The following is a 22,641-nucleotide window of genomic DNA, read 5'->3' on the forward strand; positions in this document are numbered from 1 at the left end:
ATAAAAACAGAGCATGCTGGAGAAGCTTAGCAGGTCTGGCAGCATCTGTAGAGTGAGAAACAGAGTTAACCTTTCAAGTCCAATATGGCTTCTCTTTGGAATAAATGCTGGCTTTGCCAGCGATGTCCATATCTCCTGAAAGAAGAAAGAACTCCAACAAAGCAACTTGAGGCCACATTGAGAGGATTGGGTTTTAGTTGCCATATTATAGAAAGGTTATTAAATATTATATATAATTTCAACATAAAACTATATAAAGGTTATTAAAATCTAAGAAAGCACTGTGGGCCATTTTGAGGATAGGTGTTAGCCATAGGATATAAAAGTTATATAAATATTATATATAATTATACAAGGATATTCTCTATCACTATAGAAAGGTGATTAAAGGCTGTGTATCTTGATTTGACACCCACCTTCAGGGCTGTTACGTGACTGACTCCAGGCAGCAGGTCCTTGATCTGGTTAATGGAGGGGCGTGCATGAGGGAGAGGCCAGGCTGGAAGATGACCCCAGGCAGGGCCCGCAGTTTGTTCACAGGCATATTGAGGCTGCTGAGGTGGAGGCAGAGGCTAAGGGGGAGTTGGCTCAGGCTGCTAGCGTCACGTTCAGGCTGCTGAGCTGCTCCAGGAGACCCAGGCTGTCAGGCAGGGAGCTGAGCTCGTTCCCAGACACATCAAGGATTTGCAGGTGGCCCAGTTCGTCAGGGAGACCAGCCAGCCTGTTTGACCTGAGCACCAGGCTCCAGAGCTGGCTCAGGCCGCACAACTCAGGTGGCAGCTGCCGCAGGCCGGCCCCCAGCTCCCGGTGATTAAGCAGCGATAGCCGGTACAGCCCAGGGTCCAGGCCACCCTCCCTGATCCATTCCTTCACCTTCGGACCCTGCAACGCCAACTCCCACCACTGAGTCAACCAGACCTCTGGCCACACTGCCCTGGCCACCACTGCCATCACAACCGGATATGGGGCAGCAGAACGGATGGTCAACGAATAAAGGAGAATTTACCATTCAATAGTGCTCAGGAGGTCCCAGAGCAGCATTCCAGGGCACTCTGGCAGCACTATACCCCTGGTTTGTGCCCTGGTGGTCAACTCTGTGTTAAGCATCAGCTGGTGCGGCTCAGAAGCCCCAGTCTTACATGGCAGTCCCTGCCACATTTACTGCAATGGAATTTAGTAGCCGAGAAAGTAAACAATTCGCTGGCCTCCATTTTCCCTGGACCCTCTTCTTGGCCAGCTGAGCTTTTCATTTCTGTTTGCCCCTTCCAAAAAATCAGCCTCCAGAGATTCTTGTAATAGTTTTCAGTGCTAGTCAGAAGCAATTATCATATCATTAAATGGGGGAAAAAGGTCCAAGGGGCTGAATGGGCTACTCCTGTTCCTAATTTGTGTGTTCATATTAAAAGTGTATTTCAGCTAGAGATTACTAGACTTAACTTTCCATGGTGAATTTGATGGGGGATCCTGGCTGTGTTTATCTGCATTGAATAGAGGTTGGGCCAAATAGCAGATTTATTCCCTTGGACGACAAGACACATCCAAGAGTTTGTCTGGAATGTGTAATTTGATCCAATCAAACTCTCTGGTTACGGATTTCAGAGAATACACAGCACTCATACTTCCGAGTTCCGAGAATACACAGGGCTCTAACTCCCGATTTCAGAGAATACACAGCACTCCTGAATTCAGAGAATACATAGCATTCACACTCCCGAGTCCAGAGATTACACAGTACTCATTCCCAAGTTACATAGAAAATAGGAGCAGGAGTAGGTTGTTTGGCCCTTCAAGCCTGCTCTGACATTCAGTATGATCATGGCTGATCCTCTATCTCAACGCCACTCTCTCCCCATACCCCTTAATGCCTTTGGAGTCCAGAAATCTATTTCCTTCTAAAATAAAAAACAAAAAACTGCGGATGCTAGAAATCCAAAACAAAAACAGAATTACCTGGAAAAACTCAGCAGGTCTGGCAGCATCGGTGGAGAAGAAAAGAGTTGACGTTTCGAGTCCTCATGACCCTTCGACAGAACTAGGTGAATCCCAGGAAGGGGTGAAATATAATCTGGTTTAAGGTGGTGGGGGGGTGGGGTTGGGTGGGGGGAGAGAAGTGGAGGAGGGTGGTGTGGTTGTAGGCAAAAGCAGTGATAGATGCAGATCATCAAAAGATGTCACAGACTGCAGAACAAAAGAACACATAGGTGTCGAAGTTGGTGATACTATCTAAATGAATGTGCTAATTAAGAATGGATGGTAGGGCACTCAAGGTATAGCTCTAGTGGGGGTGGGGAGAGCATAAAAGATTTAAAAATATTTTAAAATAATGGAAATAGGTGGGAAAAAGAAAAATCTATATAATTTATTGGAAAAAAAACAAAAAGAAGGGGGAAGAAACAGAAAGGGGGTGGAGATGGAGGGGGGAGGTCAAGACCTAAAGTTGTTGAACTCAATATTTAGTCTGGAAGGCTGTAAGGTGCCTAGTCGGAAGATGAGGTGTTGTTCCTCCAGTTTGCGTTGGGCTTCACTGGAACAATGCAGCAAGCCAAGGACAGACCTGTGGGCAAGAGAGCAGGGTGGAGTGTTGAAATGGCAAGCGACATGGAGGTTTGGGTCATTCTTGCGGACAGACCACAGGTGTTCTGCAAAGCGGTCACCCAGTTTACGTTTGGTCTCTCCAATGTAGAGGAGACCGCATTGGGAGCAACGAATGCAGTAGACTAAGTTGGGGGAAATGCAAGTGAAATGTTGCTTCACTTGAAAGGAGTGTTTGGGCCCTTGGACGGTGAGGAGAGTGGAAGTGAAGGGGCAGGTGTTACATCTTTTGCGTGGGCATGGGGTGGTGCCATAAGTGGGGGTTGGGGAGTAGGGGGTGATGGAGGAGTGGACCAGAGGGAACGATCCCTACGGAATGCCGACAGTGGGGGTGAAGGGAAGATGTGTTTGGTAGTGGCATCATGCTGGAGTTGGCGGAAATGGCGGCGGATGATCCTTTGAATGCGGAGGCTGGTGGGATGATAAGTGAGGACAAGGGGGACCCTATCATGTTTCTGGGAGGGAGAAGAAGGCGTGAGGGCGGATGCGCAGGAGATGGGCCGGACACGGTTGAGACCCCTGTCAACAACCGTGGGTGGAAAACCTCGGTTAAGGAAGAAGGAGGACATGTCAGAGGAACTGTTTTTCAAGGTAGCATCATCGGAACAAGTGCGACGGAGGCGAAGGAACTGAGAGAATGGGATGGAGTCCTTACAGGAAGCGGGGTGTGAGGAGCTGTAGTCAAGGTAGCTATGGGAGTCGGTAGGCTTGTAATGGATATTGGTAGACAGTCTATCACCAGAGATTGAGACAGCGAGGTCAAGGAAGGGAAGGGAAGTGTCAGAGATGGACCACGTGAAAATGATGGAGGGATGGAGATTGGAAGCAAAATTAATACATTTTTCTAAGTCCTGACGAGAGCACGAAGCAGCACCGAAGTAATCATCGATGTACCAGAGAAAAAGTTGTGGAAGGGGGCCGGAGTAGGACTGGAACAAGGAATGTTCCACATACCCCATAAAGAGACAGGCATAGCTGGGGCCCATGCGGGTACCCATAGCCACACCTTTTATTTGGAGGAAGTGAGAGGAGTTGAAGGAGAAATTGTTCAGTGTGAGAACAATTGTTCAGCCAGACGGAGGAGAGTAGTGGTGGATGGGGATTGTTCGGGCCTCTGTTCGAGGAAGAAACTAAGGGCCCTCAGACCATCCTGGTGGGGGATGGAGGTGTAGAGGGATTGGACGTCCATGGTGAAGAGGAAGCGGTTGGGGCCAGGGAACTGGAAATTGTTGATGTGACGTAAGTTGTCAGAGGAATCACGGATGTAGGTGGGGACGGACTGGACAAGGGGAGAGAAAAGGGAGTCAAGATAACGAGAAATGAGTTCTGTGGGGCAGGAGCAAGCTGACACGATCGGTCGACCGGTACAGTTCTGTTTGTGGATTTTGGTTAGGAGGTAGAAGCGGGCCGTCCGAGGTTGAGCGACTATCAGGTTGGAAGCTGTGGGAGGAAGATCCCCAGAGGAGATGAGGTCAGTGAAAGTCCTGGAAACAATGGCTTGATGTTCAGTGGTAGGGTCATGGTCCAGGGAGAGGTAGGAGGAAGTGTCTGTGAGTTGACGCTCAGCCTCCGCGAGGTAGAGGTCAGTGCGCCAGACAACAACAGCACCACCCTTGTCAGCAGGTTTGATGACGATGTCAGGGTTGGACCTGAGGGAATGGAGTGCAGTAAGTTCAGCGAGAGAGAGATTAGAATGGGTGAGAGGAGCAGAGAAATTGAGACGACTAATGTCGCGCCGACAGTTCTCAATGAAAAGATCAAGAGAAGGTAAGAATCCAGAGGGAGGGGTCCAGGTGGAGGGAGAATATTGGAGGTGGGTGAAAGGATCCGTTGAACGGGGAGAGGACTCCTGCCCAAAGAAGTGAGCCCGGAGACGAAGACAGCGGAAAAGAGTTCAGCATCGTGCCGAGCCCGAAATTCATTAAGGTGAGGGCGTAGGGGTATGAAACCATGTCCTTTGCTGAGCACTGAACGTTCAGCATCGGAGTGGGGAAGGTCAGGGGGTATAGTGAATACACAGCTGGGGCTGGGATTGGAAGATGGGGTGGGGACGGAGGGACAGGCAGGGGTGGAGGGTCCTAGATGGGTGTTGGTGTCGATGAGTTGTTGGAGCTTGCGTTCCTTAGCACTTGAGAGAAAGAGAAAAAGTTTCTTGTTGAGGCGTCGGATGAGACGAAGAATAAAATGAAACTGGGGGCACGCGCAGCTTTGAAAAAGGGTACGGTGGGTCTTTCCAGGACTGTCACTGACCTCATCTCCTCTGGGGATCTTCCTCCCACAGCTTCCAACCAGGTAGTCGCCCAACCTCGGACGGCCCGCTTCTACCTCCTACCCAAAATCCACAAACAGAACTGTACCGGTCGACCGATCGTGTCAGCTTGCTCCTGCCCCACAGAACTCATTTCTCGTTATCTTGACTCCCTTCTCTCTCCCCTTGTCCAGTCCCTCCCCACCTACATCCGTGATTCCTCTGACAACTTACGTCACATCAACAATTTCCAGTTCCCTGGCCCCAACCACTTCCTCTTCACCATGGACGTCCAATCCCTCTACACCTCCATCCCCCACCAGGATGGTCTGAGGGCCCTTAGTTTCTTCCTCGAACAGAGGCCCGAACAATCCCCATCCACCACTACTCTCCTCCGTCTGGCTGAACTTGTTCTCACACTGAACAATTTCTCCTTCAACTCCTCTCACTTCCTCCAAATAAAAGGTGTGGCTATGGGTACCCGCATGGGCCCCAGCTATGCCTGTCTCTTTATGGGGTATGTGGAACATTCCTTGTTCCAGTCCTACTCCGGCCCCCTTCCACAACTCTTTCTCCGGTACATCGATGATTACTGCGGTGCTGCTTCGTGCTCTCGTAAGGACTTAGAAAAATGTATTAATTTTGCTTCCAATCTCCACCCCTCCATCATTTTCACGTGGTCCATCTCTGACACTTCCCTTCCCTTCCTTGAACTCGCTGTCTCAATCTCTGGTGATAGACTGTCCACCAATATCCATTACAAGCCTACCGACTCCCATAGCTACCTTGACTACAGCTCCTCACACCCCGCTTCCTGTAAGGACTCCATCCCATTCTCTCAGTTCTTTCGCCTCTGTCGCATCTGTTCCGATGATGCTACCTTCAAAAACAGTTCCTCTGACATGTCCTCCTTCTTCCTTAACCGAGGTTTTCCACCCACGGTTGTTGACAGGGCCCTCAACCGTGTCCAGCCCATCTCCCGCGCATCCGCCCTCACGCCTTCTCCTCCCTCCCAGAAACATGATAGGGTCCCCCTTGTCCTCAATTATCACCCCACCAGCCTCCGCATTCAAAGGATCATCCTCCACCATTTCCGCCAACTCCAGCATGATGCCACTACCAAACACATCTTCCCTTCACCCCCACTGTCAGCATTCCGTAGGGATCGTTCCCTCCGGGACACCCTGGTCCACTCCTCCATCACCCCCTACTCCCCAACCCCCACTTATGGCACCACCCCATGCCCACGCAAAAGATGTAACACCTGCCCCTTCACTTCCACTCTCCTCACCGTCCAAGGGCCCAAACACTCCTTTCAAGTGAAGCAACATTTCACTTGCATTTCCCCCAACTTAGTCTACTGCATTCGTTGCTCCCAATGCGGTCTCCTCTACATTGGAAAGACCAAACGTAAACTGGGTGACCGCTTTGCAGAACACCTGCGGTCTTTCCGCAAGAATGACCCAAACCTCCATGTCGCTTGCCATTTCAACACTCCACCCTGCTCTCTTGCCCACATGTCTGTCCTTGGCTTGCTGCGTTGTTCCAGTGAAGCCCAATGCAAACTGGAGGAATAACACCTCATCTTCCGACTAGGCACTTTACAGCCTTCCGGACTAAATATTGAATTCAACAACTTTAGGTCTTGACCTCCCCCCTCCATCCCCACCCCCTTTCTGTTTCTTCCCCATTCCTTTTGTTTTTTTTCCAATAAATTATATAGATTTTTCTTTTTCCCACCTATTTCCATTATTTTAAAATATTTTTAAATCTTTTATGCTCCCCCCACCCCCACTAGAGCTATACCTTGAGTGCCCTACCATCCATTCTTAATTAGCACATTCATTTAGATAATATCACCAACTTCGACACCTATGAGTTCTTTTGTTCTGCTGTCTGTGACATCTTTTGATGATCTGCTTTTGCCTACAACCACACCACCCCCCTCCAGTTCTCTCCCCCCACCCAACCCCACCCCCCCACCACCTTAAACCAGCTTATATTTCACCCCTTCCTGGGATTCACCTAGTTCTGTCGAAGGGTCATGAGGACTCGAAACGTCAACTCTTTTCTTCTCCACCGATGCTGCCAGACCTGCTGAGTTGTTCCAGGTAATACTGTTTTTGTTTTCCTTCTAAAATATGTTCGGTGACTTGGCCTCCACAGGCTTCTGTGGTAGAAAATTCCACAGGTTCACCACCCTCTTGTGTGAAGAAACTTCTCATCTCTTCATCAAATGGCCTACCCCATATCCTGAGACTGGAGCACCTAGTTCTTGACCTCACAGCCAGAGGAAACATCATCCCTGCATCCAGTCTGTCCAGTCAGAATTGTACACTTTTCAATGTGATCCCCTCTCATTCTTCTAAACTCCAGTGAATACAGGCCTAGTTGGCCCAATCTCTCCTCAGACGACAATCCTGTCGTCCCAGGAATCAGTCTGGTGAACGTTCACTGCACTCCCTCTACAGCAAGTATATCCTTTCTTAGGTAAGGAGACCAAAAGCTGCACACATTCCTCCAGGTATGGTCTCACCAAGGCCCTGTACAGCTGCCGTAAGACATCCTCACTCCTGTACTCAAGTCGTCTCGCAATGAAGGCCAACATACCATTTGCCTTCTTAACTGCTTGCTGCACCTGCCTGCTTGCTTGCTTTCAGGATTGGTGTACAAGAATACCCATTTGTTCCTTTGCTCATTAACATTTCCCAATCTATCACCATTTACGTAATGCTCTGCCATTCTATTTTTCCTATCGACGGGGATAACTCCACTATATCCATGTTATATTGCATCTGCCAATTAGTTGCCCACGCACGCAACTTGTCTAAACCATCTTGAAACTTTTAACATCCTCCTCACCATTCACATTTCCACCAAGTTTTATGCCATCAGCAAGCTTGGAAATATTACATTTGATTCCCTCATCCAAATCATTGATATATATTGTGAATAGCTGGGGCCAAAGCACTGATCCTTGTGGTACCCCACTAGTCACCACCTGCACTCCAAAAAAAAATCCATTTATTCCTAAATTTGTTTCCTGTCTGCTAACCAATTCTCAATCCATGCCAACGTATTACCCCCAACCCAATGTGCTTTAATTTTGCGCATTAACCTCTTATGTGGGACTTTCTCAAAAGCTTTCTGAAAATCCAAATTTCCCACATCCATTGGTTCTCCCTTGTCTGTTCTGCCAGTTACATCCTCGAAAAACTCCAGTAGGCTTGGCAAACATGATTTCCCTTCCATAAATTCATGGTGACTTTGTCTAATCCCATTGATATTTTCGAAGTGTCCTGTTATCGTATCGTTTAGAAAAGACTCTAGCATTTTCCCCACGACTGATGTTAGAGTAACCAGTCTGTAATTCCCTGTATTCTCCCTCCCTCCCTCTTTTAAATAGTGGGGTTACATTTGCCACCCTCCAACCTGCCAGAATCTACAGAATTTTGGAAGATGATAGGCAACACATCCACTCTTTCCATGGCCACCTCCTTTAGTACGCTAGGGTGTAGATTATCAGGCCCTGGAGATTTATCGGCTTTCAGTCCCATTAATTTCTCCAGCACTATTGTTTTAGTGATACTAATTTCCTTCAATTCCTCCTTCTCACTAGACCCTTGGTCCCCTAGTATTTATGGGAAGTTATTTGTGTCTTCCTCTGTGAAGACAGAACTAAAGTAGTTCTTTAACTGCTCTGTCATTTCCTTGTAAATTCTCCCATTTCACTCTGTAAAGGACCTATATTTGTCTTCACTAATCTTTTTCTTTTTACATACTTATAGAAGCTTTTACAGTCTGCTTTTATGTTCATTGCAAGTTTACTCTCATACTCTATTTTTCTCCTCTTAATCAATTTCATGGTCCTCCTTTGCTGAATTCTAAACTGCTCCTAATCCTCAGGCTTGCTACTTTTTCTAGCAACTTTATATGACTCCTCTTTGGATCTAATTATCCTTAATTTCTTTTGTTAGCCCTGGTTGGGTCACTTTTCCTGTTATGTTTTTGCATCAGAAAGGAATGTATAACCGTTACAATGCATGCATTCGTTCCTTAAATATTAGCCATTGCCTATTCACTGTCATGCCTTTTAACGAAGTCCCCCAATCTATCTTAGCCAACTCACACCTCATACTTTCATTGTCTCCTTTGTTTAGATTTAGGACCCTAGTTTCAGATCGGACTACTTCACTTTCCATCCTAATGAAGAATTCTATCATGTTATGGTCACTGTTTCCTAAAGGACTCCACACACCAAGATGAATAATTAAGCCTTTCTCATTGCACAATATCAAATCTAGAATAGCCTGTTCCCTAGTTGGTTCCTCAACGTACTTGTCTAAAAACCATCTCCTACACGCTCCAGGAATTCATCCACCACAGTATTATTGCTAATTTGGTTTGCCCTGTCTATTTGTAGATTAAAGTCAGCCATGATTACTGTAGCACCCTTGTTACCCACATCTCTAATTTCCTGTTTAATGCTGTCTCCTACCTTACCACTATGGTTTGGAGGCCTTTGGACAACTCCCACTAATGTTTTCCTCCTCTTGTTGCTTCTTAGCTCCACCCAGATTGATTCTACATCTAGATTTTCTAAGCCAATATACTCTCTCACTATTGCACTGATTTCATCCTTAACTAATAATGCCACCCCACCTCCTTTTCTTCTATCCTTCCTAAATATTGGGTACCCTTGGATATTCAGTTCCCAGCCTTGCTCCCGCTACAGTCATCTCCGTAATCACAATCATATTGTACCCATTTACATCTATTTGCACTGTTAGTTTGTCTACCTTATTGTGAATGTTCCATGCATTCAGATACAATGCCTTTAGACTTGTCTTTTTAACATTTTTACACATGTTTTGTACTATGGCCCTATTTGCTGCTAGCCCTTGTTTTCTCTGCCTCCCACTTTTGCTTTCTACTTTTCTGTCTTTCATTCCTTATTTTTCTCTCGTGTCTCCCCACTCAGGTTCCCACCCCCCTTCCATTATAGTTTAAACCCTCCCCCCACAGTACCAGCACAGTACCTGGGAGGATAATGGTCCCGGTCCTGCTGGGGTGCAACCCATCTAGCTTTACAGGACCCAGCTTCCCCAGAATCGGTCTTCATGCCTCAGGAATCTAAATCCCTCCCTCCTACACCATCTCTCCAGCCACACGTTCATCTGGTCTATTCTCCTATTCCTGATCTCACTAGCACATGGCACTGGGAGTAATCCTGAGGTCCTTTGAGGTCCTGCTTTTTAATTTATTTCCTAGCTCCCTATATTCTGCTTTCAGGACCTCTTTTCACCTATGTCTTTGGTACCGATATGGACCTTGACCTCTAGCTGTTCACCCTCCCCTATCAAAATGTCCTGCAGCCACTCAGTAACATCCTTGACTCTGGCACCAGGGAGGCAACATACCACCATGTGTCATGTCTGCAGCCACAGAAACATCTAACTGTCCCCCTAGAATATCCTATCACTATTTTCTCCTACTCTTTTTTTCTGCCCCCCGCCATCCAGCTGAAATACAGACTTGGATCTGCTGCACTCTCCTGAGAAATCATCTTCCCCACCAATTTCCAAAACTGAAAATCTGTTAGAGGGAGATGGACCCAGGGGACTCTTGTGCCTACCTGGTGCTTTTACTATGTCTGGCAGTCATCCATTCTCTTTCTGCCTGTGCATTCTTTACCTGCAGTGTGCCTACCTCATTTTATGTACTATCCATGAAGACTTCAGCCTTGTCAGTGCTCCACAGTGACTCCAGTCACAGCTTCAGCTCCAAAGTACGGACTTAGAGTAGCTGTACACTTCCTGCACATGTGGTCACCCTGGACATTAGAAGTGTCCCTGACTTTCCACATCGCACAGGAGGAGCATTCCATGTGGCTGAGCTGCCTTGCCATGACTTACCCTTAAATTACTTCCTTTGCTTTTACTTCCTCTAATTCAGAGAATATTAAGGACTGTAGAAATACTCACCAGGTCCTACTTACCAAGGCCACCACTCTGCTTTCTGAGGAAATGTAGAAAATAAAAGGATCACCTCCTTCCTCTTCACAGAACTCCCACACTCACAAAGCTCCAACTTAAGCACTCTAATGCAGCCCAAAGCAACTCTCCAGGGCAGACAAGGCAGCACTTTAGATGGCCTTTTTATGCTCTCTAAATGTAACTTATCAAATCCTGTTTAAGCCAGTTATCCAATTAACTAGATGCAGCTGCAAGCAGAGCCTGTCTAACCCACGATTTAAAGCTGGAGTAAAACTCGTTCTCCCAACTCAAACAGCAACTTTTAGTTAATTGGTAAATTAAAGAAAGACTAGGCTTTAGATAGAAATTAACCCTTAAATTAAACATTAAAATTCCCTCATTCATCAAACTCCAACGTAAGCACACTAATGCAGCCCGACACAGCACTCCAGTGCAGACCGGGTCCAGAGAATACAAAGCATGCACACTCCCCAGTTCAGGGAATACAGAGAATACCAAAGCTATTGTCTTTGGTCTTCCTCAACCATGTGTTCACGACCTTTGTCTTCAACAGCAAATCACTTACCTTTTCCACCATAAGTTTGTGACATTCTCTCCCCAGTGAATTCTTCCACCTCACCAATGCCACTCCCCCATCCTCTGCCCACTCCAACACCCCATCCTCTGCCCTCTCTGATCTCCTGCCCTCTCCCCCAATCAAACCCATGTCCTTCTCCCCTCTGTTTCAGCATCTTGGCCCTTATCCATACTCACCCTGCTCTGAATACCTGTCTTTTTCCTTATCGATCAATCCTGGCAAGAATATCTGGTGCACAGGTGCAGTCGTAACATCAGATCACATGTGACTCTAATAGTGAGGGGAGTCAGCTCTGCCCCATAGAAATGCACACACTTCGAAAAATTTAAACTCTCCCTGCCAGCAAGCAGTCCAGGCAATTAATGTGCAATAGAACAACTTCATGAAAAGCTCGGGGAGGTGAGGTGTCATTTTCATGAAGTTAACAGCAGGACGATGAAAATCATCCAGCAGTTTTTGGTGATTCACAATTCAAGGAGCACATCTACCTCGTCACATATTGCTGCTCAATTTTCATGAATTAATTAATCATGAAGTCCGTCATTCAGATGCTGTTATGTTTTGAAGCAAATTCCTGCCTTTTCTTTCAAAGTGTGAGAAATCTCAGGATGCAGAAATTGTCACAAGCACAGGAAACACCAGGAGTATAGCAAGTACTTTTAAATACATTTCAAACATGAGAGGAACATTTGAGTGGTGACTGATGTGGACTTTTAACAAATTATTAACTCAATGACATCCCATTAAAGAACAATGCTAGTCTTCAAGTTATGATGAAAAATGTGTGTTTGAAGAGGGGAGACGAAGGATGTAGTAAAGTAGGAAGAAAGAATAAATGTATCAAGCACCTAAAATTAGATAAAAAGATGAGTGGTGAAGTAGGAATAACAATAATAAATATACCAAACATGAAATAAGCAGACAAAATAATGAATAAGAAAACTGTCAAACAATTAGAAGTTCTTAAATGGGACAGAATATGAATAAAATTAGTGTTTTAGTTTGAAATTTAACCAACTTTTTTTTAATGGTGGGACATTCTAAATTGACCAGAGTGATCCTTTCTGGTCCTGTACAATCTTCCCTCAGTTGCTTTAGAGTGGACCTTTTTCACTCCATTATGAACCACAGTCCAAGGAAAACCCTAAACTACTGCCCCAGAACCAAGTGCATTGATGTTGATATAATCCTCTCAAAAAGACACTGCAGACTGAGAAGCTAAATGTGTTTCTTACAGGGTCACAATATTACCAGAACTTTTCACAGCACAGCACCTACAAATTTTATAATGTTTGGAAAGTAACTTTTTAATAAAGACATTACTTTAAAAAAATTCAGGTGACCCTGTCTCACTTTCTATCTATTCTATTGGCATCACGCATGCTTCCCCAAAGGAGGAAGGCAAGATATCTGCTCTCCTGCTTCAATCAATGTTTTTTTTTATTCATTCATGGGAAGTGGGCATTGTTGGCTAGGCCAGCATTTATTGCCCATCCCTAATTGCCCTTGAGAAAGTGGTGGTGAGATGCCTTCTTGAACCACTGCAGTCAATGTGGTGTAAGTACATCCACAGTGCTGATAGTAAGGGAGTTCCAGGATTTTGACCCAGTGAAGGAATGGCGATATATTTCCAAGTCAGCATGGTGAGTGGCTTGGAGGGGAACTTCCACATGGTGTTCCCATGTCTGCTGCCCTTATCCGTCTAGATGGTTGCAGTCGTAGGTTTGGAAAGTGCCGACAAAGGAGGCTTCTCTTTAAATGTTGCTCCTTAAAAAAATCTAGATTTCTTTACCTGCCCTCCAATTAAGCTTTCGCTGATGGTTTGCTATCAGAGTGAGAATGGATCCATACCATTCTGCAGAGCTCCATATTATATCCATTACTTTGGTAAAATAGGGCTGAGTTTTTCTTTTATTCATATATCAACAAATACACATTCGTCAATCCCTTACTTAAGATCATACGTTCAGTCAAGATCAAGTATAGTCCTAAAATAATGTGGAGTTGGAGGTCATGGGATAATGTCCCATTTCAAAGTCATACAATCTATCCTGATTTCAATACAAAATAGAATATTATATAACATAGGGGTCAACAACAAAATCGATTTGGTTGATCAAAGAAACAAATAAGAGAGGAGCTAAACTTAGTGTAGTTTATAATAGTGGGGAGGAGCTGGGGAAATTACTGAGAGATGCACAAACTTTAGCATAGTGATAATGGGAGACTTTAACTATCCCAGTACTGAATGGGGCAGTGATTGTGTTAAAGGGAGGAATTTCTCAAGTGTGTTCAGGAGAATTTTTTTGATCACTATGTTTCCTGCTCAGCAATGACAAAGGAAGTATTGGATTTGGCCCTGGCAAATGCAATGGGTCAAGTTGAGAGTTGCACAGGCGGTGAGTGGAGCATCTTGGTTATTGTGATCATATTATCATAAGGTTTAACACAAAAACAAATTACTGCAGATACTGGAAATCTGAAATAAAAACAGAAAATGCTGGAAATGCAGCAGGTCTGCAGCATCTGTGGAGAGAGAAACTGAGTTAACATTTTAGATCTAGGATCTTTCATCAGAACTGAGAAAATTCAGAAATGTATTGGGTTTTGAGCAAGAGGGAGAGGGAAGTGTGGAAAGAAAAACAAAAGGATAGATCTGTTGAAGGGGTGGGTGGAGAGATTAGATGACAAATGGTTTCATGGTGGAAAGCCAACAGGAGTGGTAATGAGACAAATAAAGAAGCAAAAGATGTGACTAGAGAGGATGTGAATGGTTGGGTAGCAGCCACCCAAACAAAAAGTAAAAAGATTAAGAAAGAAATTAGAGAAAATAAAATAAACTAGCAATAAAAAAACACAAACAAAATGGAGGCAGAGGTATTTTTTTTAAAACTCTGACAGGATTTGGGCAGCGCCATCTAGGCCAGCATTTGTTGCTCATCCCTAATTGTCATTGAGAAGGTGGTGACGGATGGTGGTGAGCCACCTTCTTGAAATGCTGCAGGTTATGATCTAAAATTGTTGAACTCAATGTTGAGTCCAGAAGGCTGTAACATGCCCAGTCAAAAGATGAGGTGCTGCTCCTCAAGCTTGCTTTGAATTTCACTGAAACACTTAACTGGCAGAAGACACAGACCCAAATTTTGAGGATGGCAGGGGCTCGGCCTCCAAAATCCAAAGAGTCGGCGGGGAACACATCCCCTCGGACTCCAGCAGCCCCGATGCCATTTCACGCTCTAACGAGTTTTGATTGTCAGAAGGCGGGACTTACTCACCTGTCATTGGGAGGAAGCCCCATCTTGGAGAGCTGCTGGAGCTAAGTGCTGGGAACTAGAGAGGCAAGTGGCAGTGGGCTAAAGAAGGCCTCAGGTGTCACAAGACAGGGTGGTGATTGGCATCTCAGGGAATAGGTTGGTGGGGGAGAGGAGGAGGGAGGTCCAGAGGTCACCGGGCCCCAGTCAGATAGTCAGAAGGGGGCTTCTAATGGAGGCAACCCCCAGCCCACCCTTCCCACCTGAGATCAAACTTTTTCAATTTTGGGTTTTTCTTTTTTCTCACTGAGGGAGGGGTTCATCAAACTCTCAAGTTGGCAAGCAGAAATGTAATGGAGTAATATGTGGCCTTTAAAAAGATGTTCAGGTACAGTCCAGCTACATTCCCACAAAGGGGAAAGGGAGAGCAGCCAAAGCCAGAGATCGCTGGATGAAGGAGTTACAGAGTAGAATTATAGGGTTAGAGATCATCCACTTTACACTTTTGGCTGAAGACTGTTGCAAACATTTCAGCCAGCATTTTTCATTCATATGCTGGGCTCCATCATTGAGGATGGGGATGTTCATGGAGCTTCCTCCCTCGGTTAGTTATTTAATTGTCCACCATTCACAACTGGATGTGGCAGGACTGCAACATTTTGATCTGACTTGTTAGTTGTGCAATCACTTAGCTCTTAGCATGCATGTAATCCTGTGTTCTGGATTGAAAGGAGAAACTGGTGTTTTTCTCCTTTGAGCAGAGAAGATTAAGAGGATATTTGATAGAGATGTTTAAAATCATGAAGAGTTTAGATAGAGTAAAGAGAAACTGTTTCCAATGGCTGAAGGTTTGATAATATAAGATTTAAGGTGATAAGCAAAGGGCCAGGGGCAAAATAATAGAGTGGTTAGGGTTCAAATGCACTGCCTGATAGGCTGGTGAAAGCAAATTTAGTGGTAGCTTTGAAAAGGGTATTAGATAAATACTTGAAGGAGAACAAATTCAAGGATATGGGAATAGTGAGGAGTGAGGCTAACTGAATTGCCCTTAGAAAAAGTAGCCCAGACTAGATGGATCAAATGGTCTCCTTTTGCACTGTAATATTCTGTGATATACATAAAACAATCAACATTCATGCAAGTTTAACAATAGGTTGCTGCTGCATTAGGTTACCTGTACTGCTTTCTTGCATCATATCGCCCAGCATTTGTTTCGCGAAGCTTGGTAGCCAAAACCCGAACAATATTTATAAACAAGATAAAATTTACCTGAAAAATATGAGACAGAAATAGGTCATTATTTTGCTGACACTGTGACCATCCATCCTTCTTATGTAGTTGGGAAGCCTTTATCTTTGTGCATTGATTCATACTAATTATCTTTTGCAGCAAAATTAGTATGCATTGTTACTGATAGCATTATCCTGTTTTGTAACCATGGTACAACATTTGTAGGATACAAATTCACAGGTCTATTTACAGTAGCTATGAGCACACTGGCGGCGAGTTCCTTCAAAACAGCTTAAGTGAGAGATTGAATGGTACAGTGGATTAGCAGAATGGATACAAATTCAGTCATGACTGATGGGAACATAGGACCCTCTCTATAGGTTGGCATGGACCCTCTCTACCAGCCATAAGGCTAGTAAGCATGCCGTAGAACTTGAATTAGACAGTATTAACACAGGCTGCACTGTATTAGCCACATTCATTCAGACAGCTATAGAATAGCAAATGTGGGAAACAGAACAGCAAAAATTGGTTGAGTCAAATTCCAATTTTGCAGTTGAAGAACAAGAGACAGACTTTTACTATCCAATTGGCAAGAATTATAATTGACTTGAGCACGTTTGCTACCAGTGCATGGTGCCAAGTGTTTCATTCCCAGCACTGAAGACACAGAGGGCCAAATTTTCACTCCTGGACCAGAAGGGCAGAGTCAGGAAACTTCCCATCTCCACAAACCCAACTCGGTGCTAATGGGAGTCAGGCCCGTCACCCCTTTGAACAGTATGGAGGCAGCCACGGGGGTTGCTGGGTGCCACGGTGAGCTGATTAAAAGCCCTGCTTCGATATGTGGGAACTTGTCTCAATTACAATAAAATATATAAGACAAAAAAAGTCCTCTAGCCCTCACCCCTCATACCCCCTCAGCCCCCATATCCCATCCATACTAACTCAGGCCACCTAATTTCCCTCAACAAACTCCCATGGTCCTTCATACCCTCCATACCAACCTATGCCCTGCTACCCACCCCCCATGGCCACTCATACTTTCCATGTCAACCTATAGCCCTCTACCCATCCCCCATATGCTAACCTATAGCCCTCTACCTATCCCCCAGGCACCTTTATTGTCCCTGTACCAAGTTAGTGTCAACTCATGCCAATCTACGACCACTCAACCACCATCCTTTGTCCTTACACCTCCATGCCAACCTAATATCTACCATGGGCAGAACCCATGCTGAGGTGAAATAAAGTGAAGTTCAAAGTGTCTATTGCAGACTTCTTTCATTATATTTAAACAAAAAAAAATGCTCTCATTGATAACATTTAAATTCCTTGAAGTACTTAACCCCATACAAAAACAAATATTTCCTTCAAATACTTAATCTCTAATAAAAACAAACATTTGTATTCACAGTCCCACATCAAAGACAGCTAATCTCTATATAACCACTGGGAGCTGTCAATCAAGCTGTGAACTTACAGCCCTCTCCCTCTTCCTCTATCTCTACCCCTGTGACAATGATAAATTGTGGAAGCAGTCTTTAAAGGACTTGGAGATTTAAATGTCTAGACAGGTTGACAGTTCCACAGAATGCACTTCCATGCCTATTCTTAACAATCTGAAAAGGGGTACCTGAGCTCCTCCAAAAGGGGTACCTGACCTCTCCCAAAAGGAGTACCTCACATCTTCAAAGAACTCGCTAGGTCCAGACCTTTTCCTCTAATGGTTAAAACCCACTAGCTGTGTTTTGGAATTCCCAGTAATGAAAATTGCTTTGGTTTGAAGGCAGCTGCACATCTGCCTCTGTGAACCGTGGATATGTGAAATATCTCCTGCCCCAGTTTCTCCCCACCCCAGTGAAAATGGTGCATAGGTGAATGGGTTTGAATGTGGTACTTCTGGAATTGCAGCTCCTGCACCATTTTGGCTAAGATGTAGAGCCCTTCCATCTATGAAAATGCAGGCCTTAATCTTAGGTCCTAGTGGTAGTATTTAAACACCACTCTGCATAGTTTATGTGAGTAAAAAGCAGAGGTGTGACACTGAATGCTAAGCTAACATCCAGCAAAATACTCATGCCACTGTAGCTGACTTCATTGTGCAAAGAATCATAAAATCATATAAAGTTATAGCTTGGAAGGAGGCTATTCATGTCAACACTGACTGACAAGTAGCTCTCCAGCCTAATCCCACTTTTCAGATCTTGGCCTTGGACATATTATTGAAATGCCGTAGCCTACAGGTCCTTCTTAAAATGTTATGAGGTTTTCTGTTTCTCCCACCATTTCAAGCAGTGAGTTCCAGGTCCCCTCTGTTGTGTTTCCTTCTTGCCTTCAACACAAACTCACCAATCATTCAGGTAGGACTGGTAAACTACGCTGTGAGTTCTTTTATTTGAAGATTACTGTAGTGTAATACAAATTTCTCGAGAGCTCTTGTTTTGTCAACTCAGTATCATGTGGCATATGACATCATATAGTGTCTGATGATTTATAGAGATTATGAACATACTCACTTAAAGATATACTAAAGCATTCCCCTTTAAGTTGAGACTATATACTAATAATAAATAAAGTGATAAAATTTACTTTGCAATAAAACGTTCATGCATTGTGAATTTACAACTTTGCAAGTTTATGAGTTTGTTAAACACAAAGGTGGTTTGCTTATACAACCTGATCTGGTTCCAGTGAAACTTCTTGAGATGCTTGACTGTTCTGAGTCTTGATTCATAGGTGTGTTTCTTTTTTCACAACAACATTGCACTGGCTGTCTTCACCATGATATTCCACAATGCTATGCTCAGATCTCACCTTTGAAAATATTCTGTTTGTAGTATGATTGCATAACTGGAAATCTTCCCGAGTTGACATTGATTTCTGCATAATTTCATTCCTGTGGTGTCACTATTACACATGATCTTGGTTGTCGACACATCTTAGCTATTTCAATTGGAGACCAGATTCAGATGTAGAACTCAAACTTTTTGTCCAATGGTCAAGCTTGGTAATTCTTTACCTGCATGTCAGTCATGCATACCCCTCATCCTCTCTTACTTTTCCAGTAACTCGTCCCGTACAGCAGGAAATTTGGTGGCTTGGAAGAGTTGTTTGAACTTGGCCTCCCAAACAAAAGTTCAGTTAGTGAAAATAAAGTTGCACTCAGTGGTGTTGCCCTGAGATGTAACACTGTGACATGTAAATCTTGTGTCATTTCTCAACACTTATTGATTAAGGAGTTAACAGTATGAACCATGCATTCAGCTAGGATACTTGATTGAGGATTATGCAGTGAGGGAGTAAGATGATCAATGCCCCACTTTGCACACATCTTGAAATGGCTTGCCCATGTACTGAAGACCATTGCCTGACACTATTTCTTGTGGCCCCACCAAAGGCAGATAATGGCACTCAGTGTACTGGCATTGGCCGCACTTGACATATTGTGTAGTTGTCAAATTATCAGAAACTTGGAAAAATAGTCTGTCACAAACAGAAAATTATCACCTCAAACATTAAATCGGTCCAAACCAATTGTGATCCAGGGGTGTGATGGATTTTTGTAAGGGATCAATGGCTCCCTTTGCTGGCTAGGCTGGTGTGCCTGACACTGTCTCACTATCTTCTCCAAACTTCATGCTGAGTCCTGGTCAGGACACTGTTACGTTCGCCAAAAGTCAAGTGTGCTCAATGCCCATGTGAGCTTGGTGCAATTGTGTCAGAATGTCTGGTCATAGTGACTCAGGTATTAGAACCTGTCTACCCTTAAATAATATGTTGTTTCGGGATAGTCCTAACCCATCTTGGAAGGCCCAAAATGGCCTTACGGTTTCCTGAATTTCTTGTATAAGGCCAACCTTCTAATATGGTTTTCCAAAGTACCTGGAGTACTGGGTCTTTGGATGTCTCTTCTTGCAATTGATGGAATTTTTGTTGTCCAAAACTCATCAAGTCAACTTGTACACCTTTGACTTTTGTATCTAGCAAACTGACTTGCAGATTTAATGAAAGATTTGTAATCTTGGTTCAGTTCGGCAATCTGCCTGAAGTAACCTTGTGGATAATACCTTCCCGCTCTGTTTTGTCCAAGTCGACTTTTGGATTGTCTTGGATATTACTGTTGCATGTTCTCAGAGGGTCTATGGATGGAACTGCATCCTCCTTTTGGCGCAAGACTGCACCTCCTTTAAAACTGCCGATTGTATCAAACTGCTCTGGGTATGTGGATTTCAATTCGAGGACTAACTCAATACAAAGTTGTCCTTGATATCTGGTATCTCCACTGGTACCTAGTTTATCCCATGAATAGTAATAAGCTTGAGGTCTCTGCATGCTGGTAGACCTATAACAGCTGGACCTTGTGTATCAATAAGATAAAAGACCTGTGACAACCATGCCACTTGACTATAGGTACATTTCAGTGTTATCATGCCAATGCAACTCCATTACATGCAATTAGCTTAGCTGTAGTCTGTTGCACCATTGTCTTCCAATGTTGGAGGTACATGTCTTTCAGTATTCTGAGGGCAAGGATGTTGGCATTCACCCTGGTGTCTGTTTTCAGTGTGTGCTTTCCAGTCTTCTTAATTAGGGCACATAATATTGATGCTTTCGAATGCTTCCAGTGATGTGATTGCTTCCATGGACTTGGCAATGGTTAGAATACAAATGCTTGTTCACAATCCGTCATAATTTGATCATTGCCATTTCCCATTGTGTCTGCTTTGTTGGTGACTTTGTATATGCACTTGTTTGTATACCTGGCTTGCTCTACATTGCTGCCAGTGTGGCGTGAATGTTGCCTACTTGGTTGTGGCTTACTATGACTTCTTGGCAAACCTTTGAATTGTTTCTTTTAAAAAACATTGTTGTGCCCAATGCCCTTTAATAACAGAAACCTTACAATGATCCTGGTATGCTGGACAGCTCCTTGGTGGATGAAGAAGGCCACATCTTCCACATGGCATGTTCAGTTTCAGCATCTTCGTGACTGTGCCAATGGTTGGAGCTGCATCTAATGTTCACAAGCTTTGACAGCCTTCAAGGATAGCTTTTTATTTATGGCCATCTTTTAGTAAAGCTTCAATATCAAGGCATTTTGGTTTTTCTAGAAGGTCCTTCTGAAAAGCTTCAATTGTGTTGATGCTGTTACCAGTTCTCTAATTCTTTCAGTTAACTCAGATTCGGAAAAGTTGCAATCCCTGCAGCAACTGACAAATTGGTCAACTGATTCTCTTGACTGCTGCCTATATGGTATGAATTCCAATTGTTGTGTCCTGAAGTTGACTTTCACACACAGTTGGTCTTCTAATGTGATTCATATTTTGTTAGGGTCTTTCTGATCATCTTCAGATAAACCTGAGGTATTCAGCCGATGGAGCTCTTCATTTCCAATAGCAATCCTAATTTTGACTGCTTGTTTATCTGGTTCTGATACAGCCAAATCAAGAAACCACAGGTCTAGTCCTTGTTTAAAGAGGTGGACTTGCAAAGAATGTTGGCTGCTTTCTAATTCATACAGGGGAATTTTGCCAAGATCTTGCTGACATTCACAGGATTTCCGTGATGTTTTAGGTTGGAAGAAGCTTTCCTCCGCAGCGAGGTTTCAACATATTGCAGATCTGGCTGCCTGCAGCACTTTTTATTGCCACACCCTGTTTCTGGACTATATAGCACTACAGATCTGTGATACTATTGCACTCTTTTAGGCCCCAGCCATGAAGCGGTTTTGGCACGAACGGCACTACGATGCCTTGATTATCTATAATAGCTGCAATTGCATTTTTCAGCCTTTTTTAAGCCTTCCTTGGAATCGACCTGTAATGGTCCAATCCAAATCGCTAACAGCCATGATGGGGTGGGGGGAGGAGATGTAGCAATTCAAAGAGAAATGTCAAGGTATCTGAACAATATAGTGATGTAGGGAAAGACAAGCAGGGTGCGACAGGGTGGGACAGATTTTAACAAAAATATTGTACATCCGCAAATAAGGTCATTACAGGCAATAGAAGTAAAAAGAAATGAAACTAAAGCTTCTTTATCTGAATGTAAGAAGCATTCGCAATAAGATAGATGAAGATGAACTAGTGGCACAAATAGAGGTAAATGATTTAGCTCTAATCGCCATTACAGAAACACGGTTACGAGGTGATCAAGGTTGGCAAATAAATATTCCAGGGTACACAATATTTCGGAAAGACAGAATTGCAAAGGAGGTGAGGTAGCCCTGATAGTAAAGGATGACAAAATTCAGAACTTTCAACAAAAATATATTCCATTGAAGAATAAAAACTCAGCAAGAAGGACCCATCTGTGGCTTACTCAGCAAGTTAAGGATAGCATTAGATTAAAAGAAGAAGCTCACAATGTTGCAACAGCAGTAGCAAGCCCGAGGATTGGGAGCATTTGAGAAACTAGCAAATAGCCATCAAAAAGTTGATAAAAAGGGAAAAATAGAATACGAAAGTAAACTAGCCAGAAAGAGCTTTTTGGAGTATTTAAAAAGGAAGACACTGAGTGATGTATCTAGATTTGCTTATGATACCAAGCTAGCTGGAAAGGTAAGCTGTGGGGAGGACACAGGGAGGCTGCAAAGAAATATAGACAGGTTAGGTGAATGGGCAACAAGTTGGCAGATGGAGTATACTACAGGGAAATGTGAAGTTATTCACGTTGTTCATATGAGTAAAAAAGCAGAATATTTTTTAAAAGGTGAGAAACTTCTCTACATGTTGATGTCCAAAA

The 22,641-nt window shown here is 44.0% G+C and overlaps 1 protein-coding gene across 1 annotated transcript in view; it reads right to left on the bottom strand.

Moving 5' to 3' along the window:
• The window catches only part of LOC121284854 (parathyroid hormone 2 receptor-like), a 205,272-nt gene that overhangs the window by 39,788 nt on the left and 142,843 nt on the right, over positions 1 to 22,641 (bottom strand). The window contains exon 10 of the mRNA XM_041200675.1: positions 15,839 to 15,933. Within this exon, the coding sequence (XP_041056609.1) occupies positions 15,839 to 15,933 (95 nt within the window). The remainder of the gene's footprint in view (positions 1 to 15,838; positions 15,934 to 22,641) is intronic.

This window comes from Carcharodon carcharias, chromosome 12 (genome assembly GCF_017639515.1).
Source record: "Carcharodon carcharias isolate sCarCar2 chromosome 12, sCarCar2.pri, whole genome shotgun sequence".
NCBI lineage: Eukaryota > Metazoa > Chordata > Chondrichthyes > Lamniformes > Lamnidae > Carcharodon > Carcharodon carcharias.